The following is a 24,267-nucleotide window of genomic DNA, read 5'->3' as shown; positions in this document are numbered from 1 at the left end:
GAATCTGGATAGGTCAACCATAGATAATCTAAGGGTAAAGTGTTGGGGGTTTGGGGATGACACGTCTGTCTTGTTCATAAAACCAGCTGAGGCTTTCTCCAAGAGTTGGGAGATTTCTGGTAGCATTCTTCCCCAGCCAAGATGGGAGAAAATGTTCCTATGACATCCTTTCTTTTGACCATCAGTGATTAGACAAGTGTTGCCAAAGTTCAGTGAACCCAAGGCCTATGCAGCCTTATGCAATAGAAGTTCAAACTCCAGTGGTTCTCATTAGGAGAGTGTAGACAGTATATTTGAATATCTACCCTGTAGTTTGTTTCTCACCCAGGTAATTATAGAAGACAATTTCAAGGAAGACCATGTAGCAGGATGATGAAGTGACTTTCCTTTCCTTGTGAAATGTCAATGCGTGGGTTGGATAATGCTGCCCAGTGAAGCTGTGGCAGACAAATAGTCATATATTATAAATAAATATTTTGTTTTCATTCACTTTATGCTCATGGGCTTCCTTTAAAAAAAGGAGTGGAACTGAATGAAAAACAAAATAAATTTATTTTGTTGTTAGTTGTGAAGTTGTGTCCGACCCATTGCGACCCCAAGGACAACGTTCCTCCAGGCCTTCCTGTCCTCTACCATCCTCTGGAGTCCATTTAAGCTCATACTGCTTCAGAGACTCCATCCAGCCACCTCGTTCTCTGTCTCCCACTTCTTCTTTTGCCCTCATTCTTTCCCAACATTAGGCTCTTCTCCAGTGAGTCCTTCCTTCTCATTAGGTGGCCAAAGTATTTGACTTTCATCTTCAGGATCTGGTAATCTAAATGTATAAATGTATAAATGTATAAATGTGTGTATTTTTATTTTAAAAATAAAAAAAAAATATATTTTATTCTGTATCTTTTATTTTGTATCTTTCAAATTAAAAAAAGGAAAATTGGATTGCAGCAATTTTGATGTGAATGATCCTATACTGTTTTACATATGCTTTCATTGTTCATTATAGTCATCCAGCTGTGTTGCATTGAATTCATTTCTGATGTTATACTTTATGGTAATAACATTGCAACAGATCGGAAAATACCATTACCAAAACTAATTTGCTTTATTTTGGAAAATCATATATGTCGATTGTTTATCCAGTTTGTATCTGTTCCATCCTTGCCCAGAATGCTACATTAAATCACATTTACATATATGATGATGTTTTCAAGATTGGTAGATATTAAATGAATATAGTCACAATTTGATTCCCTCCCCCCGGAACAATCTGGATATCCATATCTATATGTGTACCAAAATAACAAATAGTTTTAAAATGTGCCAAAATCGACACATTTGTGCTTCAGCAAGAAAGGATGCAAAACAGAGGCTATTGGAATGCAATTTATTTGTTATCTATCACAGTACAGTAGTGATTTAAGTGTTGCTTGGCTATGTTGAAATATTGTTTAATATTTTAGCACTGTTTTCCCTAGCTTAATTGAACTTCAGTTAAATAAAATGTTTCCATGATAAGAAGTGGCAAACTGACTTTACAATATGTTAAGTCAACGGTGGGCTTTGAGCCGGAACTCTAAATTGCACTTACCGCTGCGGCTCATAAGTGCTTGCGGAGCCAGCGCGATTTTGCTTCTGCACATGTGGAAATCGCGCATGGAGCCGCAGATGCACCCGTGTTTAGGCAAGGTTTTCCCTGCAACTCCGTGCGTGATTTTTCTACCTCCACAGGTGCAGAAGCAAAATCACACTGGCTCCGTAAGCACTTATGAGCCGCGGCACCAAGCGCAATTTAGCGTTCCAGCTCGTAGCCCACTGCTGTGTTAAGTGCACATATAGCAGACAGCACACGCCATTTTTATCATCATCTTTGCTCAGGTGTCTGCACCATGTCATATATTAATCTGAAACTTCCATTAGTTCTTATGAGTAGCTTGAGCCTTCAGCAGATAACACGAGATATTTATGAGGAAGAGATGAATGTAAATCTAAACCATTGACTGAGACATAACTTGTTTTGCTTTTTTTAAAAGGGATTGTGACTGACAGAGTAACAGAATAGAACATTTACTGATGGCTAAAACACAACTCTCTCCAGATTGATGCCAATGTTTTTTTAAAAGCAGTGGAGGCAGGGGGATCTATCTTTGCGTCTAGTTGTTTTGACATGCAATGCCATATAGCAGCAACCTGAGGGGGATCAGTTGAAACAGATTATGCCCAGGATGTGAGGGATCTGTAGATATTTTCTCTGCTTTCGTTCTGGTTCATGCAGTATACAGACCATCAATAGAAGGCAGGCTGGTTGCAATTGGGTTTTTTTCTGCAGTCCTAACTATCCATTGAAGTTTGTACCTGTCCTGTTTGGTTGTTGTACCAAACCAGACTGTTATTGACAGAATCAATAATTCCTCTCAGTAGACGCAGGAAGAACCATCTAAGATGGGGATGGCAACCTTGCAGTCCGCGGGCTGAATACAACATATGCTGGCCACACCCATGCCCTGTTTAATGAAGGGGGGAAGTTGCGATTCATCATGTGACCCTGTCGTGATGACGGCAGTTTGACACCCCTGTAGTAAGAGATGGTCAGAACAGGAAAGAGTAGGTCCTCTTCAAAAAAAAAAAAAGTAAAAAGTATCACAATTGCATGCCTAACATCCATTTGGAATAAGTATTGTTTTCTTTAAAATGCCTTGTGGGATCTTCTTTGCAGAAAACATGTACTATATCCAGTTCCACTGAAGGTAGCACAATTAATTTGGAACCTGTGGGAGACAAAGAATCTGATGATGCACCCAAAGGCCCACCACAACCCAAACCTTGTTTTACTGATGGTACGTATCGAAGGGACCAAGTTTATTGTGGTGATTGTATGTATTCATTGTAAATTTATTTTGGGAGATTTGCAAATGATTGCCTTTTTCAGCCCTTGCATTAAACAAACAAACGTACTTTGTTAATCTGTATATGATACCACCAGAAATTTTTATCTGAACCTACAATTTGTAATTATCTTTGTATTGCTGTATACCTTGATTTATCATTGCTAGCTAGCTACTGAAAGGTTATGAGTGAAATCATTTATTACAGAATCAATTTCTTGGCCGATAAAGAAAAGAAAATGCAAGTTTATGAAAGACTCAAACTTCAGGCTCACTTGTAATGTGACTGACAGGAACATTTGGAATTAGAGAATGAGAATTAGGTTGTAGACAGTTTTTCACTTGCCAGGATATGGATACTAAATTTGCCGTTTACAGACTGCAAAATAAGAACTTATACGTTGATTCATTTTCTTCATGTGATTAAGCAGAGTGCAAAGACGATTTCTTAATTGTGGAAATGGAGGGCACCTGTACCCTGATTTGGTAACAGTCCTGTCTGGTCTTAGGCTTCCAGCCTTTTGTCAGCCTCAATCTTCATGCTGTTATTTCTGAAAATAACAATATGCCTGCCAGCTCCCCCCAGGGATCAGAATTGCCCCCACCCTCCTCGCCTTTCGTAAGCTCCTTAAAATCCACCTCTGTCGTCAGGCATGGGGGAATTGAGATACTCCTTTCCCCCTAGGCCTATACAATTTATGCATGGTATGTTTGTGTGTTTGCTTGGTTTTAATAAGGGTTTTTAGTTATTTTAAATATTAGATTTGTCATACGCTGTTTTATTATTGTTGTTAGCCGCTACAAGTCTACAGAGAGGGGCGACATACAAATCTAATAAATAAATAAATGGAAAGTAAAACATATTCCAGACAACAAAGCAAACAAGTAGACTTTTATTATGCACTCACGCACACATATACACACAGAGAGAGTGACCATTTGAAAAGATTGCTTATTTCCTTGTGGATTCTTAAAGATTCCCCAGATCTTTAAGAGGAATCCCTGCCAGATTAGAAGAAACCTGAGTGAGCCAACCTGCTAGCTCTCCAAATTCAATGCCATGTATGTTGATGATATAATCTTCGGAGAGGGGCGGCATACAAATCTAATTAATTTAATTGAATAGTAATTTATTATCTATCGTGCATGTTAAATTTAGTACTAGTGATTTATAAAATTTGATGTAAAAGAATCTAATGCTAATTTAAAGGTGAACAGCAGAAAATTACTGTCATAGTATTCTTCGTCCCTCAACAATGAGCCAAGTTATCAAGGGGATTGTATTGATTCTTCCATCTTTTTATTCATACATTGAGTGCTAACAAGCTGTATCCATGACTTTGGAATATGTATAATACTTAAGAAAAGACTCCAGAAATTTATGAGCAGAAATAGCATAATAACAAAGCCAATCCAATTGGTGTCTTTGGCTCCTACTTGTACCTAATGAAAATTGATTCCAACCATTTGGGTTCATATGAAGCATCTGCATACATGTTACTTTTGCCAAAATGATTAAACTAGCACTCTATTGTTTGTGAAACCAATTTTGCCCTTTTGCGTACATTCTGTTTGTGGGCTCCAATAAACTCCAATCCCTAGAAAATCACTTCTTAGTAATAAAACTCAGTCTTTATTTCACTCAATCAGGATACATGAATGTAATGCATATTTAAAAGTAGCATAGAAGCAGAATTATATCTCATTAAAAAACCAGCTTCGACTCTGAGTCTAGGAAGTGTGCCAAACTCGGTCGTTATTACATTCCTTAGATAACCCTTTTCTCATTACTCAAAATATAGGCAGTACTCACTGAAGACTTTTGTAAGCAGAGAAATCCAGCACAGAATGTCTTTTGAGGCAGAGATCATGATTTTTATAACTTCTTTTCAAGAACACCATAGTTTCTCTGCTGTTCCATGGAACAAACGTTGAGAATCCATGCCATTTCCTACAACCCTTCCTTTATATTTCCTGGAAGTGACATCACACCTCAAAGAGCTAAGGCTGTGAATTAATACCTTTTACTCTGAATCTCCTCCCACCTTCTAGCTATTCTTCTATAGCGTGGATTAATCCAACTATTTTCCACTAATATGTCTTCCTCACTGTCTGACAGGGACCAATCTCCCATTGTCACGTCAGCCCCCTCAGGCTCTCCCCAGTCACAGTCTGCCTCACCCTCACTCTCAGCTTCCTCTGGCAGCCCCCCCTGGCCCAGGGTACCCTGAGGGACCTGGCTCATCTTCTTCAGAATCAGACATGACCTGAAGTGGACAAGGATCACTCAAAACACCGTATGTATATGAAGCTACAGAAGACACATATGTAAAGGGCAGAGCTTGTATCATCACAATAGGATACTATTTCAACATTTGGCACACATACATGGGATGCTTCGGGGTTCAGGACAGTGTGGAAGGTGGCCCAGGAATCTGCAGAGGAAGTGGAATCTGAAATGTCACCTCCTTCCCTTCTGTTTCTAAGACTTCTATTGAATTGGCATTTTGTCAGTTAATAGAAACTCACTTTCCATGTGCAAAACCCAGTTCTGGAAACAAAGTGGAGGGGTTTCTATAAAAAGTTTGTGTTGTCATAGAAAATGGTTCTTCTTTTTTTAGGGCTGTTATATTTGTTTAATGCAAATATTTTGGTTTCTAGGCTGTGTACAGAAATTCAAATGTTGTCAGATCGATATAGAGTCTGGGCAAGGCAAATGCTGGTGGAACCTTCGCAAAACTTGCTTTAAGATAGTGGAACACAATTGGTTTGAAACCTTCATTGTCTTTATGATTCTTCTAAGCAGTGGTGCTTTGGTAAGTGGAATGTATTCCATATCCAACTGGAAATGGAACAGTTGTAGGATAATCAAGTCATCTAGGATAATAGTTGCTTATCCTACAACAGGATTCCCTATTACTTCCCATACAAGTTCTATTGTTTGTGAAATGAAATAATTAGATTAATTGGAGGGGCAGTCTTATTATTTATACAAAGGAAATTGAGTACATGACCACTAAAGGAGAGAAAACATTTATGGTGATACTCTCGTTATGGGAAAAACTTGTCTGGTATTATCAGTGGTCACTTCAACATCCAATGGAAGATTTTGTTTAATTTACGCAATATAGAGACATATGAAATCATATGATAGCTCTACATGTTTCCAGATGTTCTTCTCTTGTATCCTTGTTATTTCTCGTTTATTTTTCCTTTGCTTCATTTAATAATCTGAATAATTATTTGTTAGTAATACTTGGCTGAGATTAACTGTTTTGACCACAATTTCCTATCTTCTCTGTAGCATCCTCATAAGTTTTAAAAATTTCTCTGTCTCTAAGCTCCTAGTTCTCTGTCATGACGTTGTTGAATATATTATAAAGGATATGATAGAACCAGCCTCAATTCAAACAGATTCTATCTGGAAGCTCATTAAAATATTAATAAATGTTTGAAACATTGATAAATTCAAGGGAACTGGCTCTCAATACTGTTCAGTTCTGAGAATATGAAATGATTATTAAAGTCCTGTGCTGTGGTACATTGAACATAAAATGTCAGTTATGATTAATTGGACATTTATGAGGATTTTGCAGAGTTTCATATGTATGGGATATAAAAATGCTATATATGGGCTTAAAATCTACACAACCAACAGATGGCGATGAAGAGCTTAAAAACTTTGGTTCTTAACGGTCTCCCTTCTCTTTGGATGTTTGCAGCATTTATGTAAAAACCATTCATACAACGTGGTCCATTAAGTGCATATGATGGTCTGATCCAGTTAGAGTTCATTAATGAGCTTTACCTGATATGCCAAGCTAAGAGTCCGTAACACAACAGCTCTAGCTCTTTGCTACTTGGCAGGTAAATATGCCTGCCCAGTATTGTATAAATCAGCAGATGTTGGGAAAGTAGAAGTTGCTCTGAATTAAGCTAGCAGAATTATTACCAGATGTCTTAAATCTACCCCTTTAGGTAAGAGCTACAATTTAGCCAGCATTGCCCTGCCTGCTGTTGCACACTGATTTAAAAAAAAAAATAGAAATAGTGTACAAAAGGAACCTCTTTGTCACTGATTGTTAAGATAGGCCCTGCTCTACCCAGAAGTGATGAATGATAGATGGGTGAATGAATGTCTTTTAATACTGGGGTTTTTAATTATTGTATACTGTTTTTATTGTTGTACACTGCCCAGAGTCCGTCTGGAGATGGGCGGCTTATAAATCAAATAAATTAAATTAAATTAAATTAAGAGGTAGGAGAGAATAAGAGAAATGAGTTATTACATTAGAGGAGGTGAGATAGAAGAAAAAGACTAGGCTGGATAGACAGGTAGAAAAGGTAAATGGAAACAAAAATGGGAAGGTCCCAAAGTAACTGGGGCAAACAGATTTGTCTTCATGACTTTGAAATACAGGAAGTATTTTATAATGGGGATAATAATAATAATAATAATAATAATAATAATAATAATAATAATGTCAGTACAACACAGCAAACGAGATCACTATGCTGGATTTCGTATTTCATCACCAGTCGGGCACTTCCCAAGCACCTAGGACTGCGTGATGTATAGTAGTAGTAGTAGTAGTAGTAGTAGTAATAATAATAATAATAATAATAATAATAATAATAATAATAATAATAATAATAAAGTGATGATGATGATGTTGTAGCTGCCAAGAAGAATAGGGGCACAGGTCTATTATAAATCTATCAAACTGTAGAAAAAGAAAAACGAAGTTTGAATGACTATGTGAATCAAGACACAGAAAAATTGCTGCAGGCTGTGAAAACAGAGAACATTATAAAAATGGACCACACTTGAAAAACTTTGAAGGAAAATGTGATAATAACTTGAAATGGGCATGGCTTAATATGGGAACCATCAAGAAAGAAGCAGAATGTTTAATATTTGCTGCTCAAGAACAAGCACTACAAACTAACGCCATGAAAGTGAAAACACAAAAAAAATCACTGACGGTACAAACTGCGGACTTTTCAATGACAAACGTTGAAACTGTTTCACATTTAATATGTTAATGCAGCAACATGTTGTGAGCCGCCCCGAGTCCTCAGAGAGGAGTGGCATACAAATCCAATTAAATAAAATCACGCAAACTGATTACACAGTTTAATTATTTATTTTATTTATTTATTTATTGGATTTGTATGCCGCCCCTCTCCGCAGTTGACATGACCATTGTTGCTAAATTAATCCACTGGTCATTATATAAAAAATATGACTTACCTGTATCCAAAAAAGCATGAGAACATAAAGTGGACAAAATTGTCAAAAATGAGAAGGTGAAGCTCTTGTAGGACTTTCGAATACAGACAGATTGTCATTTGTAACACAACACGCCAGATATCACAGTTGTCTAAAACCAAAACATACAATATTGCTGTACCAAGAGACTCCAGAAATCTCCAGAAAGAACTGGAAAACAAATCACGAACCCTGCCCATTGAAACTATACGATTATGGATGAAACGTGACAGTGATATCCATTGTCAATAAGGCAGTTAGTACCATGTCCCAAATTTTTTTAAAAAATACATCAAGAAATTGCAGCTTTCTGCAATAACACCAGCAGAATTGCAAAAAAAAACTATGCTACTTAGAATATCATACATCTTAAGAAGATACTTGGTTGATACCTAGCATGTTGGCAGCAATTCATGTCAATCGTTAGTGCTAATCAATTATATTTGTGATATATTTTTAAATGCTCAGTTGACTGAGTTTCATGTTTAATGAAAAGAAGGAGGAAGAGGAAAAGGAAGAAGAAGAAGAAGAAGAAGAAGAAGAAGAAGAAGAAGAAGAAGAAGAAGAAGAAGAAGAAAATAGTAACAGTAATAGCAATAGCAATAGTAACAAAATTGGAAGGGACCTTGGAAGTCTTCTAGTCAAATCTCCTGCTCAGGCAGGAAACACTATACCATTTAAGACAAATGGTTGTCCAATCTTTTCTTAAAAACTTCCAGTGTTTTTAAGGGGGGACGGTATTTTCTTTTTTATCTTCCTTCCTTTTCCATTTTTAATCCTTTACCTTTAGACCTTACTTTCATTTATTTTTTTTAATTCGTAGGCTTTCGAAGACATATACATTGAGCAGCGCAAGACTATCAAGACCATACTGGAATACGCAGACAAGGTCTTCACCTACATCTTTATTTTAGAAATGCTTCTGAAGTGGGTGGCTTATGGCTTTCAAACCTATTTCACCAACGCCTGGTGCTGGCTGGATTTCATGATTGTAGATGTAAGTCCTGACTCCATTTACTTAATGTCTTAGTCTGAACCTAACAATGCAGCAAGTGATTGTATGTGACACCAGAGCAATCACAGGGGCATCCACTGGTCTCCATAATCTAATTTTTAAAATAATATTAACAGTTTTATTTTAAAAGAGAAATTCTTAAAAACTTTTGAGATTATCATATTTGGCACGAGTTTTGTATTCTCACAAAGCATCTCCTAATATTTTCTGTCTTGGAGGGCAGGGGATAATTGAGTCAGTGTTAGCTCCTGATGATTGCCTGTTTTCTTTGTCAGATTTTGGAAGTATTTTTGCCCTTGTCTCTTCCCCAGTGCTGAGAGAATGAATAAACTTAAGTTTGGGTGTCATTGCTAATTATATTAGTATATTGATTCTTTAGTTTTGGTTTAGTGTATAAATATTTCATATTGCCTGGTAATTGGAAAGAAAACTGACTCTTTAGAGCAGGGGTGTCAAACTCAAGGCACGGGGCCCAGATCTGACCCCCTGGAGTTCTTAGATGTGGCCCGCAGGTTTTCCTTGGAAACAGTGAAGGACTGAAACGCAATGCTTTGCCAGCAAAAATGGAGCTTAGGGGGGCTTTTACGCCCAAGCTCCATTTTCACTGGCAGAGGGTTACAAGAGGCCATTGCTGCCAAAAACAGAGCTCAGAAGCCCCTTTTCTGTGGCAGAGCACTCGGACCACCATAGGCGCCCCTAACATGAGTGACATTGAGCTGGCCACACCCATTTTGGCCATGTCTACACCGGTCCCCGGATGTCAAACACAACCCTGATGTGTCCTTCAATAAAATTGAGTTTGACAGCCCTGCTTTAGAGGTAAAGATTTCCCTGTCCATATCTGACTCTGAACCCTGGACCCTGGTGCTCATCTCCATGGTTTGGCCAAGGGAGCCAGCATTGTCCGAAGACATTTTTTGTGGTCATGTGACCAAGGTACACATTGCAGTTAATATGTCAAAACAAGCTAGTCTAGAACAGTTAATGCTGTGATGGCGAACCTATGGCACACATGCCACAGGTGGCACGCAGATCCATATAGGAGGGCATCTAACCCTAACCGTAACACTGTCAGCTCCAGCGTGCATGCGCACACTAGCCAGCTGAATTTCGGCCTTGGGGAAGGCTGTTTCGTCCTCCAGAGGCTGCAGAGAAGCTTCCCTGAAGCCTTGGAATGCAAAAAAACCCCCAAAGCTCAGTGGGCAAACCGGAAGTTCAGAAAATAGATTTCTGTTTTGCCTGCTGTTCTGTTTTTTTGCACTCCAGGGCTTCAGGAAGCTTCCCTGAAGGCTCCGGAGTATGAAAAACAGCACAATGGACAAACCAGAAGTCTGTTTTTTGGAACTTCTTCTGTTTGCCCGTTTTTTCACCAACCCAGGCTTCAGTGAGGCCTGTGCTCATGCACGGGGACAGGGAAGGTTGTGTGCTTGAACAGCATGGGGGGTGCATATGGATGTGGGGAGGCAATGGCATGTACGTGCATGCCAGCAGACACACACACTCATTTTTGGCACACAAACAAAAAAGGTTTGTCATCACTGAGTTAATGAAATAACTTTGCTTAAAAATACTATAGTTCTATTAGTATGCTGCCTTGAATTCCTTCACAGTGAAAAAAAGCAGACTCTAAAAATATAGGTTAAATATCTAAACCGTTCCATTCAGACACTTTAATCTGGTAATCCGTTTGATCATTTAAGTCTTTTTTGTTAATTATGTTTTTAAACAGGACACTCCCCCCACCCCCCCAGCAATTCTTCAGTGACATGATTTTGATCTGCTAGTACTTCTTGTTTTTGAACAGGTTTCCTTAGTCAGTTTAATTGCCAACGCCTTGAACTATTCTGAACTTGGTCCTATTAAATCGCTTCGCACCCTGAGAGCTTTGAGACCTTTAAGGGCCTTATCCCGCTTTGAAGGAATGAGGGTAAGTAAGACCAAAGTTATTGGTAACAAGCTGTTCTGTAGATGCTGATTCATTGGGGGTTTCCATAGAGTAATTTGTTGGGTGAAGTTATTTGCTGTTTGGCTTTTCCACTATTAGGAACATTCCTTGTAACAAGGATAAAGATTTGCAGAGAAGATTATCGTAGCCACAGTCACTTTGGCGAATGGTTTTTACAGCCAAGTGCCTTGTTCTTTTAAAGCTATCCTTAGAACCATTTGAGAGACACATTATGCAAAACTGCAACATAAGGCAACGTAAATTAATCCCAGAACAGATTTCATTGCTTTGTTTATTGCCAAACAAGCTGTAATTTAAAAAGAAAAAAAGTATATAAAAATGAGTACTTCATAGAGTTATTTTAATTAAAAATAAGATGTAGATCCTGATTGTCAAGATGGGTCGACATCTATAATCTAATTAAAATAAATTAGATTTAATTTTATATTATGAAAAAAAAAATCTTACATGTAAGAAAGGTGAATAAATGCAGCATAAAAGAAACACCCAGCAGTAACAAGACCTAATTGTCAAATGAAACAGGAGGAGGGCGGGTGTTCTCCCAAACCCACTAAGGTGTCTTGCCTTCTATTTCTCATTCTTTCCACAAAGAACACAACCTGGGGCAGATCCTACTCTAGATGTCTTCCCAGGGCAGACAGAATCATAATGCATAGGTAGTCCTCAACTTAAAACAATCCCAGTTGGAACCGGGGGTAGTAAGCAAGACGGTTGTTAAATGAGTAAGGCCTGGTTTTCATGACCATTTTTTTTGCTATGGTTGTTAAATACATCACTGCAATATTTCAGTGAATCTTCTTTGCCTCACTAATGTATTTGACTAACATGAATTCCTCTTCCACTATAAAACTTGCATACTTTCTTGACAAATCAGTGCAAAGATGTCAAATGGAATGATTATGAATTGTCACTCCCCGAAATTCCTGATTCCTTTAAAAAAAAAATCTACCTTATAAATTAATTGTGGAAACATAATATTTAAGATTCTTCTATTTTATATTCCTGAGAGAAGGACAATTCTTGCTAGCTGCTGCTTTTTGGTGGGCCACATCAGCATGTTTATTGTGAATGTTGCCTAGTAAATGATCTGTGATTAGTTTTATATATTTACACTGCAGGCAATTTCTGCTTCATTGCTTTTTTTCTTGTTTTCTTTTTTTGCAAACCTAGGATAATATGTTCATCTGAGCCCACTCTGTATTGGGACAAATGTATTTCATCTTTCAAGTTGCCATAAGGCTGTTGGATGTAGATCTACAAACTTTTTCACAATTTTTGTTCTTCTCTCTCCAGGTGGTGGTGAATGCTCTGGTTGGAGCCATACCCTCGATTATGAATGTGCTTCTTGTTTGTCTTATATTCTGGCTAATTTTCAGCATCATGGGTGTAAATCTGTTTGCTGGTACATTCTTTGAATGTGTTAATAAAACGGATGGAGTAAGGATTTCACATTTAATTGTTCCATTTAAAAATGTCTGCGTGACTTTAGATTATGCCAGGTGGAGAAATGTTAAAGTCAACTTTGACAATGTTGGAGCTGGATATCTCTCTCTTCTTCAAGTTGTAAGTAACTATCAGTATGATACTAGTAATACCTTTCCATCTAAACTATGTAGTCTGTGGTTTCATAGGAAAAATGGAAACAAGTGATGTCATTAGCCAAATTTTATCAATCCACATCCCTATTTTCAAGCAACCAATACTTAGCATGTAGGAACAACATATCAACAGAACATTTTCTTTGGAAGAGTTCGTCCTGTATCTTCACCATTTTTGTCAAATGAAAGCCATTGGACTGATACAAACCAGTAAATTCAGTGATTTTTGTAAAATAGCCATGACTCACTGTTTCAATTTTTCTTCTAATATATTTATGCTTTGCTTCAATGTAATTCTTCATTATTATTCTTCCATTAAAAATAAGGATAGTGAAGAACAGAAGTGTCAAACTCATATTGTCACAGTAGCATCATGTGACGTATCAGGACTCCCCCCCCCCTTCGCTAAACCAGATATGGCTAGTGTATAATGCATCCCGCCCATGGGCCAGGTGTTTGACAGTCCTGATAAAGAACTATATCTAAAGTTCATCCAGGCAATGCTAAGTATGCATTAGCATTAGTCAATATTGCTGGGCATCTTACCCAGGTATCAGAAGCTAAATTATAAAATTACAGAATATTTACTTGGCCATTAAAATTAGTTCAGGGTCATTTGTAGACTAGCACAGTTCATTATTCTGATGCTTTTCATTTTATTCCAAATAAAGGTTTTCCTTTTGAAGTCAAGGTTGTGTGCATAGTTCTATTAATGGAACAGCATCTGCCATATACCAACACTGACACTTTTTTTTTCAGGCTACCTTTAAAGGATGGATGGAAATAATGTATGCTGCTGTTGATTCAACAGGAGTAAGTATAGGATGACAAATCTCCATATGTTCATAATAACTAGATTTTGCTTTGCTTTCAGATCATATAAAGGAGCATTACTGAATTAATCTTACTCTTTTCAGTTAAGATTCATTCAGTGGTCAGATGCTTTGAACATCTTTTTGGTCTCTAGATATCAGAAGATAACTTGGAGTTTAGAAGGCTTATTATTCATTAGGCCAAGCAGCAGAATTTTGACTTTTTATCCTGGGTTATAAATTAGGAGCAGCAAGGACCATCTCCTAATTTTTGCCTCATTGGTTTTACTTTTTTTCTTTTTGGTAAGAATAATAAGATCTTCAGAGTAATTATTTGTCAGATACCTAGATCTGTGTATAGTAGACAAATGTTGCTTTTCTCCATTTTTTCCCCTTTCCATATTGGGAGGAGTCTCACTAATAGCCAAGAATACTGAGACAAAATCCTATTACTCCTTCCCAAGGGAGCTTTGAGTAATTTGGAGAGGGGCGGCATACAAATCCAAATAATAAATAAATAAATAAATAAATAAAATTGTCGTTCATCTCCTTTACTTGTCTTGGCAGTAGTAGCAACATTTGAAAACTATATGGTACATGTGCTGAACTTTTCCTCACCAAGAGAGCAGCCATTTTGTTTTCTTCAGAACTCCTTGGGACTTAGTTTGATCATCTTCCAGCTCATCTAAATTGAATTCTCAGTCTTCTCTCCAGAATTTACTGTTGAAGAGAATAACTTTTAAGGAAGCTAATACCAGATTCTTCCATTATTGCATCAGTGCACCCCACACCGCTTTTCTTATAAGAATATCCAATGATAATATAGAATTATATTCAGAAAGATCCCAGGTGGACCTCTTTCGGCATTTGTTTACGGCTTCTAATGTCATACAAAGTATTTTCCTCACAGATCTCCTGGGAAATTATTGAAGAAAATTGATTTCAAGATATAACTATACATTCCATATAGAGAGACAGTGTGGTCTAGCAGTTAAGGCACCAGCCTAGAAATCCAGAGACCAGAAGTTCTAGTTCTGCCTTAGATATGAAAGCTGGCTGGGTGACTTTGGGTCAGTCATTCTACCTTAGCCCACAGCTGTGACAAACTGGTCAGTCAATTCCAATGGATCAACCAATGGCTCAAGGCTCAGTTAATCCAAAAAAGTGGATCATGCATCTATGAGAATATGCTAGGAAGGAAAAAAATGAAAAGTTCTGTATATTATTTCATTGTTCCTTTATGGTGACATTCAGCAAATATTTAGCACGCAAATTCTTCATCATTCCTGAAAGCTCATTGGATAATATTTTCCCATGCCTCCTTATTTTATAGATAGAAAAGCAACCCCAGTATGAGCATAACCTGTATATGTATCTTTACTTTGTTGGCTTCATTATATTTGGCTCATTCTTCACTTTAAATCTTTTCATTGGAGTCATCATTGATAATTTCAACCAACAGAAAAAGAAGATAAGTATTCATTAATGTCTGTTAATGTTTTTATTGGCTGGGTTTTTATAATGGATGATTTTAATGTGTTTTTTTAATGTTGCAAGGCGCTCACAGTCATTGGATACAAGATGGGTGGCAAATAAATTTCATAAATATATAAATAAAATTAAACAATTTGATTTCACTTTAGTATACTAATTGTTATAATTAAAAGGCTGGAATGACATTTTTCTGAATGAGTTTAAATTAGTTCTCAATATAATTGTTTCATTCAAATTAGTAACTATATATTACATTTTACGCTCCGAGTCTACGGAGAGGGGCGGCATACAAATCGAATAAATTATTATTATTATTATTGTTGTTGTTGTTGTTGTTGTTGTAACTTCTACACATAACCCACTTAACAAATGTCTCACTTAGCAACAGAAATTTTGGCCTCAATAATGGTTATAAGTCGAGGGCTTACCTGTACATTGAATTATTTGTGCCGTTTTAATTCCATTGCATCAATTTGGAAACATTTTTTGGAACTCATTGCTATCCTTTATTATTCCATGTATCCTGTGTATCCTGATTAATGTAGTATTAAAATCTAGTAATGTAGTATTAATATCTTCTATGTTTCATCTTAACTCCAGAACATTTTATGAAAACATAATAACCATTAGTTGCAACAGAAATTCTTGTAAAATTCCACTGTTCCGCATTCCTTCATTTTGAGAATCTTTCATAGTTTTGTTTCAGCTGGTTAGTAGAATTTTATAGGAAGAACTTTTCTTCTTATCCTGTGACCAATTAATTTATTGAGGAAACAACTGATTTCTTTATAAACATTTGAAACTACCATGTACAGCTTTGTCCTTGTGAGGTAAATGGTTATAATCATCTTGTTTTACTTCTTTACTTAGGAGGTCAAGATATTTTTATGACAGAAGAACAGAAAAAATATTATAATGCCATGAAAAAATTGGGATCCAAAAAACCTCAGAAACCTATACCCAGGCCATCAGTAAGAATGCTTGTTATTTATTTAACTGCATAAAACAAATAAATAGAAATAAAATACTTTGTTTTATTGAAATTAAAAATTTATCCTTTTATCAATAACTGAAAAAATAACTCAGTAAAATGATTTCCAATCCTTCGGGAAATAATAACAAATTGTTTTTCTTCTTCTTTAGAATAAAATACAAGGCTTTGTTTTTGATTTTGTAACCAAACAAGCCTTTGATATCGTCATCATGTTTCTTATCTGCCTTAACATGGTTACCATGATGGTGGAAACAGCTGAACAGGATTCTTCTGTAGAAGATATTTTATATTGGATTAATTTGATTTTCATTGTCATTTTTACTGGGGAGTGTCTCCTGAAATTGATTGCTCTCCGTTACTATTATTTCACCATTGGCTGGAACATATTTGATTTTGTGGTTATCATATTCTCCATTATAGGTAAGAAACTTTTGAAGTAAAATCAGATTAAATTATACTATGCATATATTTTTTTTACTTTCCAATAGCTCTCCCACCTTTACTAAAAAACCAAAAACATGCATTTTTGTGCACAGGATACATTGAATTAGTGTTCTATTCCTGTTTTATTAATCACTTAGAAAAAGAGGATAGAGCCAATTTAAGATAAACGAAATCATAAGGATGTTATTTCATCCTGATTTAAAGTTACAATAATATACAGTAAATGTATGGAAATATAACTATACAATTTTAACTCATAGTGGGTGTTGTCCTTTTTTTGTTTAGGTATGTGCCTGTCACAGATCATTGAGAAATACTTTGTATCCCCCACTTTGTTTCGAGTGGTCCGACTTGCCAGGATAGGCCGAATCCTGCGTCTAATCAAGGGGGCAAAGGGAATCCGTACTCTGCTATTTGCCCTGATGATGTCTCTCCCAGCCTTATTTAACATTGGTCTCCTCCTTTTCCTGGTCATGTTCATCTATGCCATATTTGGAATGTCCCAATTTGCCTATGTTAAAAGGGAATCTGGGATTGACGACATGTTCAATTTTGAAACTTTTGCTAACAGTATGATCTGCCTTTTCCAAATTACCACTTCCGGTGGTTGGAATTATCTGCTGTTTCCCATTCTCAACAAGGAGCCAGACTGTGATCCTAAAAAAGTTCATCCAGGAAGCTCAGTTGAAGGAGACTGTGGCAATCCTTCAGTTGGGATTTTCTTCTTTGTTAGCTACATTATCATCTCATTTTTAGTTGTAGTCAATATGTATATTGCTGTCATTTTGGAGAACTTCAGTGTGGCTACCGAAGAAAGTGCTGAACCACTAGGGGAAGATGACTTTGAGATGTTTTATGAAGTCTGGGAAAAATTTGATCCAGGTGCAACACAGTTTATAGAGTACAGCAAGCTCTTTGATTTTGCTGCCTCATTAGAGCCCCCTCTGCTAATACCAAAACCAAACAAAGTTCAGCTAATTGCGATGGACCTACCCATTGTGAGTGGTGACAGGATTCACTGCCTTGATATCTTATTTGCCTTTACAAAGCGTGTTTTGGGTGAAAGCAATGAAACGGATGCCCTCCGTGTGCAAATGGAAGACCGGTTTATGGCTGCTAATCCCTCAAAAGTGTCCTATGAACCAATTACAACCACCCTGAAACGGAAACTTGAGGAGCAATCGGCCAAGGTTATTCAGAGAGCCTTTAGGCATTATCGCCTGAGAAAACCAGTGTGCAATATGTCATACTTATACAGGGGTGGGGATATTTTTCCTTGCAAAGCAGAAATGGATTTTGATAAACTAAGTTTGAGCTTAACTCTGGAAAAGACAGAAAAAAGCTCCTCCACAACTTCACCTCCTTCCTATAATAGTGTAACAAAACCAGACAAATATGAACAAGAAAAGTCAGAAAAAGAAGAAAAGGGTAAAGATGACAAGGGTTATAGAAAGTAACCCTGAAGCAGGGCTATCATTCTATCTATACCAAATTTTTTACAGCATCAGAAAGGTAATAACTGATACCAACAGGAATCATGCTGAAAGCTTATGCCAAACTGACCATTTCTACTATATCAACGTAATATATTCATGCATCCAAGGTACTTGTAATATTATTGTTGACTGCATAGTATGGTAACAGACTTATGAGGACAAGAACAATTCTTCTTACCAGCTTGCACAGATGAAGAGGACTCACAAAATTACTATAGGCTGCAAGAATGCATTAGCATTGTGTGTGCGCGCGTGTGTATGTGGTGTGTGTTAACAACAACAACCAAAAATTATTCCGTTGCTGCATAATTGTATCCAATGTGTACATCTCAATTGCCATTTACGTCATATTTGACAAAATTGTTAGTGCAGTTGTATTTCTGTTCACAAATCATTGTTTGTGATTATGTCCAGCAACAATTGATTTTTCACAGATTTATATTTATATATAAATATACATATATATACATATAACTTTATTACTTATAATAATGATAGGATCATTGGGGAACTTAACTATTGTAGGCTTAAAACTCTTGTCAGGCATTTGTAGGCTCGTCCAAAGTTTATCTGCAAGATCCTTCAGACCTGCAAGTTTGATCATGGGGGAAAAAATATTGTCCAGCTAGGTTTACTAAAAACTGAACCTACCAGAAAAGAAAAGACAGGAATCAAAATAAGAGACTTGGCTTCCAGTTAAAATTTAGTGAAAAGCTTAAGAGAATTGTAAGCAACTAGAAGTTCAGACTTTGAACTCATATGTTGGAAGGAGCCAGAAGTAGGCAAGATGGAAGCCTAGCTGGAAAGTGAAAGGTAAGGACAGTGAATGGTTGGTCACCTGGAGTAGACGCACATAACTCCCTTGAAAAGAATAGGGCATTTCCACAATGGATAGCTTGTGAAGTTATTCTTTCAGGTAGCAGAATTTCAGATAACTGAGGAAAACACACTCATTATCCATAAAGGCAAACAAGGTTTATTTGGCTATTGAGCTTTGTTTTGTGCAGGCTGAAAGGGGCTCTTGGGCATAATAGCACATGTGTGTTGCTTCCTGCCGTAAGTAGCGACAGGAGTTCCTCCCCCATCACTATGCAGGGTCAACCAGCAGCTTGAACTACCAAAAATTCCAGGCGTTATTTGCGGTGTATCCAGTGATGGGCTACCAAAAGTTTTACTACCACACTGTGGGCGTTGCTTATGCATTTTGTTTCAAATATCTTTCAGTGCAAATTGGGTGCTCTGGGGTGGAGATCCAAATTTTGCTACCGGAACTGCGCTCCTGATCATTCCCGTAGGAGCCCATCACTGAGTTTATCACTGCTTAGGCCATTGGCTTTTGAATTTGGCTGAAATCTGTTCATCTTTAGAGACAGGTGCTTTAAGAATATAGGCTGCTGTTAGGCCTAACTCAAGTACTAAATGGAACTTTGTGGTACACATACAAATATTCCTATTGTAGAAGACAAATGTGTTATGAGGTGATACTTTAGAGGAAAAAGTATTGAATCCTGTGAGATATGGTACATAAGAATGCTAAAGGATTTTACATTCTCCTGTAGTCTCTTCTAACCAGGGGTGGGCTACTGCCCGGACGGTAACGCAGTGGGAGTGTGAAAATGAAGCTCCACCCTAGAGCACCCAATTTGCACTGAAAGATGTTGAAAGAAAACGTAGGGCGTCCTGCATAAGCCATGCCCATAGTGTGGTAGTAAAAATTTTGGTAGCCCTTTACTGCCTGTAACTAAAGTATTTTTGTTCGTCTAAAGCAGTGTTTCCCAACCTTAGCAACTTGAAGATATTTGGACTTCAAGTTGCCAAGGTTGGGAAACACTGGTCTAAAGTATAATAGTTATTTCATTTTTTTAATAAAGCCTTAACCACAAGAGTGCGCTGTTTAACAGACGTTTGGAAATCTGTAACTACTATATTTTTCAGAGTATAAGACACACCTTAGTTTTGGGGGAGGAAAATAGGGAAAAAATAATCTGCCTATCAGCTATTCATCTGGCTAGTCTTTAGTCACGTCAGCTTCAACACATTTGTTTGCTGGTTTTGAATCCACATGCTTGCTTTTTATCCCCTGGTTGGGGATAATAAACAGTTTCTAAACCACTTCACTTATCTCTCTCTTCAGAGAGAAACAATGGGAAAGTCAGGCAAAGGGAAGATCGCTTGGCTAGGAAAGCACAAAAGATCACTTCACTTTTTAACACCTAGTTAGGGCTGAAAGAAGTCTCAGCTGATTGTCAAAGGGAGCAGCAATGAAAGAAGCAGGCAAAGGGAAAATCACTTAGCTAACAAAGCAGGAAGATCATGTTAGCACCTCGTTAGGCCAAAAAAAAAAGCTTAGTAAAAGCTACATTTGGAGTATAAGGCGCAGCCAAATTTTCAGCCTCTTTTTTTTGGGGGGGGGGGGTCTTATACTCTGAAAAATATGGTTATTAAAAATGTCTTCCTTTGGGAAACTTCATGGTCATTTCAGTGCATTCTCCAAATATCAAAGTAAGCTGGTTATGACATTTAAGAATCTGAAGCAGCACTCATTCATTCATTTCAATTATAATATGACAACTACAATGGGATCCAGAATCTTAAAATTGTGTTTTATGAGCTATAATGAGTACATTATTCATCCATTGAATTTATGTGGCCAGTTAGTATACTTGTATTTTTATACATGTACATCACAGATTGGCAGGAAGATGTGCTCTACTTCCTAACCCATATATAATGGAAAAGTAAGCAACTAACAAGGAGTTATAACTTCTTCAAATTTCAGGGTTACTTACATTTCAACTTTTACCTATTCATGCTGTATAATACAAGATAAAGTTTCTATACAGCTTATAGTGTGTAGGTAAACTAAATCAAATAACATGATGACATTTTTTCTCTTTTTATTGTAAATGTTCATATCTGAATTAGAATATTTCATAATTCGTTTGCTAAACAGGATTGTTTGTTTATGTGGGTCATAGTTGTTTTTACTGGTTTTTAACAATTTATGTTTAAAACATCCAGTCTTCTGGAGTGAGCAGCTATAGCAATCTAATCAGTGGTGGGTTTCTGGCAGTTCAGATCGGTTCGCCCGTACCAGTAGCGGAAATTTGCCCCCTTTCGACAAACCGGTAGCGATAGCCAGCTGGTCATGCCCCCGAACCAATCCTCCAATTGCTGCTCCTGGAAAACTCTGTGCATGTGCAGAAGGTCATTTCTGCATTGTGATGCAGGCCTCCAACGCAATGCAAACCACATTGTGATGCACACTTCTGACACAATGCAAGCCAATAGGGAAGGTAATCTAATAAATTAAGTGAAATAAGCCAAAATAATTATACATTTCACTTATTTAAATACACCATTTCTTTTTTTTCTTCCAAACTAGCTCTAGAATGACTGGATATGGTCCTTGAGCCTATCCTAGTTCTCAAAAGATTTTTGAATAATCATCACCACTATTAGAAAGAGAATTGTTTAACACATCTAGAGCTGCAAAGGTTCTAGTAATTACTAGATTACTAGATTTCTTAAATAATTTACAGATTGAAAATGTCCACTCAATAAAGTGTGCTTATGTTGTATCCAAGGAGAACGGAAGACTTTCTTCCCATGAAGATTTGGAAAAATGAGCAAGGTTTTTAGAAATTACTGTTTAACCTCTGTGCAGTTCTGGTAAATTATATAGTTGTTGAATGCTTGTTACTGTAGTTGAGTGAAGATTTTCTTTTTTTAAAAAAAGATCAGTTGATAGCTTTTCCTATACAGTACTCCTTTTTACTTTCAGATAAGAGGTTTCTCACCTTACATGCCTTATAGGGGAAACAGAGAAATTTTAAATTAATTGAACATGCCATACCTGGAACTGGGGCTGATGTTTAATAAAGTTACACAATTTATTCTGATTAGAGGGATTTGGATTTTATTGGCAGGATCTTGATATGTTGGTGCAGAATACCTGTGTTGCCTCTGCTTAATCTTTTTTTATAGTCCTCAAATGGGGAAAATGTGTCTGAAGCTGAAAGAAACTAGTTAAAAGAGATATTCATCTATTTATATTTGATGCTGCATATAACCACTGTGCAATTTTTACTAACTGATTATTCTATGACACGAAACATTACTGTACTAACAAGATGTACTATGGTAATTGGTTTAAAATATAAATGTATAAAACTTTTTATAAAAGCATATTTCATATTATTTTTAAATCACTTTGATTTATGAGCTTGCAGTCGATGTGTTTGCTTTATTTATATGAACTGTTATTTTATAATACATTTTAACACACCAATGGAGGACAATCAGGTTGTTATTGCTCTGTTTTGTTTCTGAGCCTACTAGCAGTTTCAGTTAGAAAAACTGAACAAATCTGAATGTGAAGTAATTGCAGATGTATGGAGAAAGTGTGTGATATGCCTGTGAAAGTAGTGAACTTTGGGTCAGTGATATTAATGAATGTTTGGTTCTCTCAGTACAGTACTTGCACCAACACTTGGGTCTCGAATTTCACTACTGCTACATCTATTGCAGTATGCATTTTGATCTGTGCTACGTTAGATATATCATAACTGTAACTTGGTCTCCAAAGGCTGATTCAAATGTCCTCTTTCTTTAAGAACAAAATAGCAAAATGAAAACCAATGTATCTGGACATCTTTTGTTTTGTCTGTTTCTTACAAAGGGAAGAAGTAAACCTATTCTTTTACTTTGGCTATTGACTAGTAATATACAGTATATTGATGAATTGCATGTAGAAGAATATTTTAGCATAAATAACTATAAACCATATTACTAACAAGCCAAAAGAATAAAGCTGATCATTTTTATCATGGATTGATTAACTTTGTGGTTCTTTTTAACTTTAAAATTTCATTAAAGTAAAATAATGTTTCAGGATAGGGAGGAGAGGGTGTTGAATACCGAAACAAACTGAAATAAGATCCAATTGTTTACCCAATTGGGCCCAGATACATCAGTAGATACCAAATATTCACACTTACTTACTTACTTACTTACTTACTTACTTACTTACTTACTTACTTACTTACTTACTTACTTACTTACTGGATTTATATGCTGCCCTCCTCCGAGTACTCGGGGCGGCTTACAACATTTAATGTAGTACATCTTAATGTACAATTAATAGAGAATGTGTAGCTCGGAGCTGAACTGTGGGGTTAGCAGCACAGTTTGAAGACCAATGCAGAGACTATTGTTCCTATATAAATTCAACTGTGTTTTGTGATTTATTAGGCGATTGTGACAATTTTTACCCTGCTAGTACAAAGCTTTTCACTTGTAATGTTTGTATTAGCATGGAATAAATAATTACAACTTCTCAAGCTATAACCTAGAAACCATTTTAATCCAAAGCCAAATTTAAAAGTCATGGTAACATAAAGACAAGATAATATAGGAATACTCCAGATCTATTATTTCACTAAGGAGGACCAACCGGTCCCTTCCCTGCTTTATTTCTGGTAAGCAATAAATACATCGTTATTTTCTTAACAGGTTGCAGATTGTTTCCTTTGGAAGGTTTATTTCAGCACTTTTCTAATCTTTTTCTGCTTGTTTTCATATTTTTATATGCTGTATTTGCAATCTTGTAGCATCAAAGTGATCTTTACAAATTCTCTAATATTCTCAGGAAAAATAATGTCATATTTTTCCATTAATACGGAAGTATGTTTTTTAAAAATTCTGCTATTGTCCTATAGTATTTATTCCGATATTATCACATATTTTTACTCTGATCTACCGTGTTTCCCCGAAAGTAAGACAGTGTCTTACTTTCTTTTTACCCCCAAAAGCCCCACTACGTCTTACTTTCGGGATATGACTTACATTGGAAAAAATTTGAAAGGGTCCTTTCAGCCGCGCAGCAGCGAGGAGGCGAAGATTGGGGTTTCCCCTTTGCGTGGGCGGCGGGGAAGACCCAGGGAAGATTTCTTCGGCCGCCCAGCAGCTGATCTGCTCGGCAGCGCGGTGGCAGGGAGAGGCTTGCAGCCGCCGAGCAGGTGGGAGAGCTCGGCGGCAAGGCACAAAGGATTTCCCTCGGTGCACGCGTGGAGCCGCAGACGCGGGTCGGGGAAGCGTGTGTCTGGAGGGGAGGAGCCGCTCTGCGCAGTTGGGCAGCCCCACCTGCCTGCCGGAAAGGAGGCGGGCGAAGGAGGGCGCCACCGCCTCTTCCCCGGCTTGGCAAAGCGAAGGACGGCGCTGGTCCGAAAGGCCACAACCCCTTCAGCGGAAGATGGAGAATTCTCGCTCGCAGGAAAAACAATCCAGGCTCGCCAA

General features: G+C 37.1%; 1 protein-coding gene across 1 annotated transcript in view; it reads left to right on the top strand.

The window, feature by feature from the left end:
• LOC139156276 (sodium channel protein type 2 subunit alpha-like) overlaps positions 1-18,241 on the top strand; it is an 88,877-nt gene extending 70,636 nt beyond the window's left edge. The window contains exons 18-27 of the mRNA XM_070731701.1: positions 2,711-2,831; positions 5,541-5,695; positions 8,975-9,148; positions 10,971-11,093; positions 12,426-12,695; positions 13,490-13,543; positions 14,876-15,017; positions 15,907-16,007; positions 16,180-16,450; positions 16,760-18,241. Coding sequence (XP_070587802.1) covers positions 2,711-2,831; positions 5,541-5,695; positions 8,975-9,148; positions 10,971-11,093; positions 12,426-12,695; positions 13,490-13,543; positions 14,876-15,017; positions 15,907-16,007; positions 16,180-16,450; positions 16,760-17,931 — 2,583 coding nt within the window. The 3' untranslated portion in view covers positions 17,932-18,241. The remainder of the gene's footprint in view (positions 1-2,710; positions 2,832-5,540; positions 5,696-8,974; positions 9,149-10,970; positions 11,094-12,425; positions 12,696-13,489; positions 13,544-14,875; positions 15,018-15,906; positions 16,008-16,179; positions 16,451-16,759) is intronic.
• The last annotated feature ends 6,026 nt before the right edge of the window (positions 18,242-24,267 follow it).

This window comes from Erythrolamprus reginae, chromosome 1 (assembly GCF_031021105.1).
Source record: "Erythrolamprus reginae isolate rEryReg1 chromosome 1, rEryReg1.hap1, whole genome shotgun sequence".
Classification (NCBI taxonomy): domain Eukaryota; kingdom Metazoa; phylum Chordata; class Lepidosauria; order Squamata; family Dipsadidae; genus Erythrolamprus; species Erythrolamprus reginae.
Note: the sequence above shows the minus strand (reverse complement) of the source record. Positions and strands in the feature narration are given on the sequence as shown.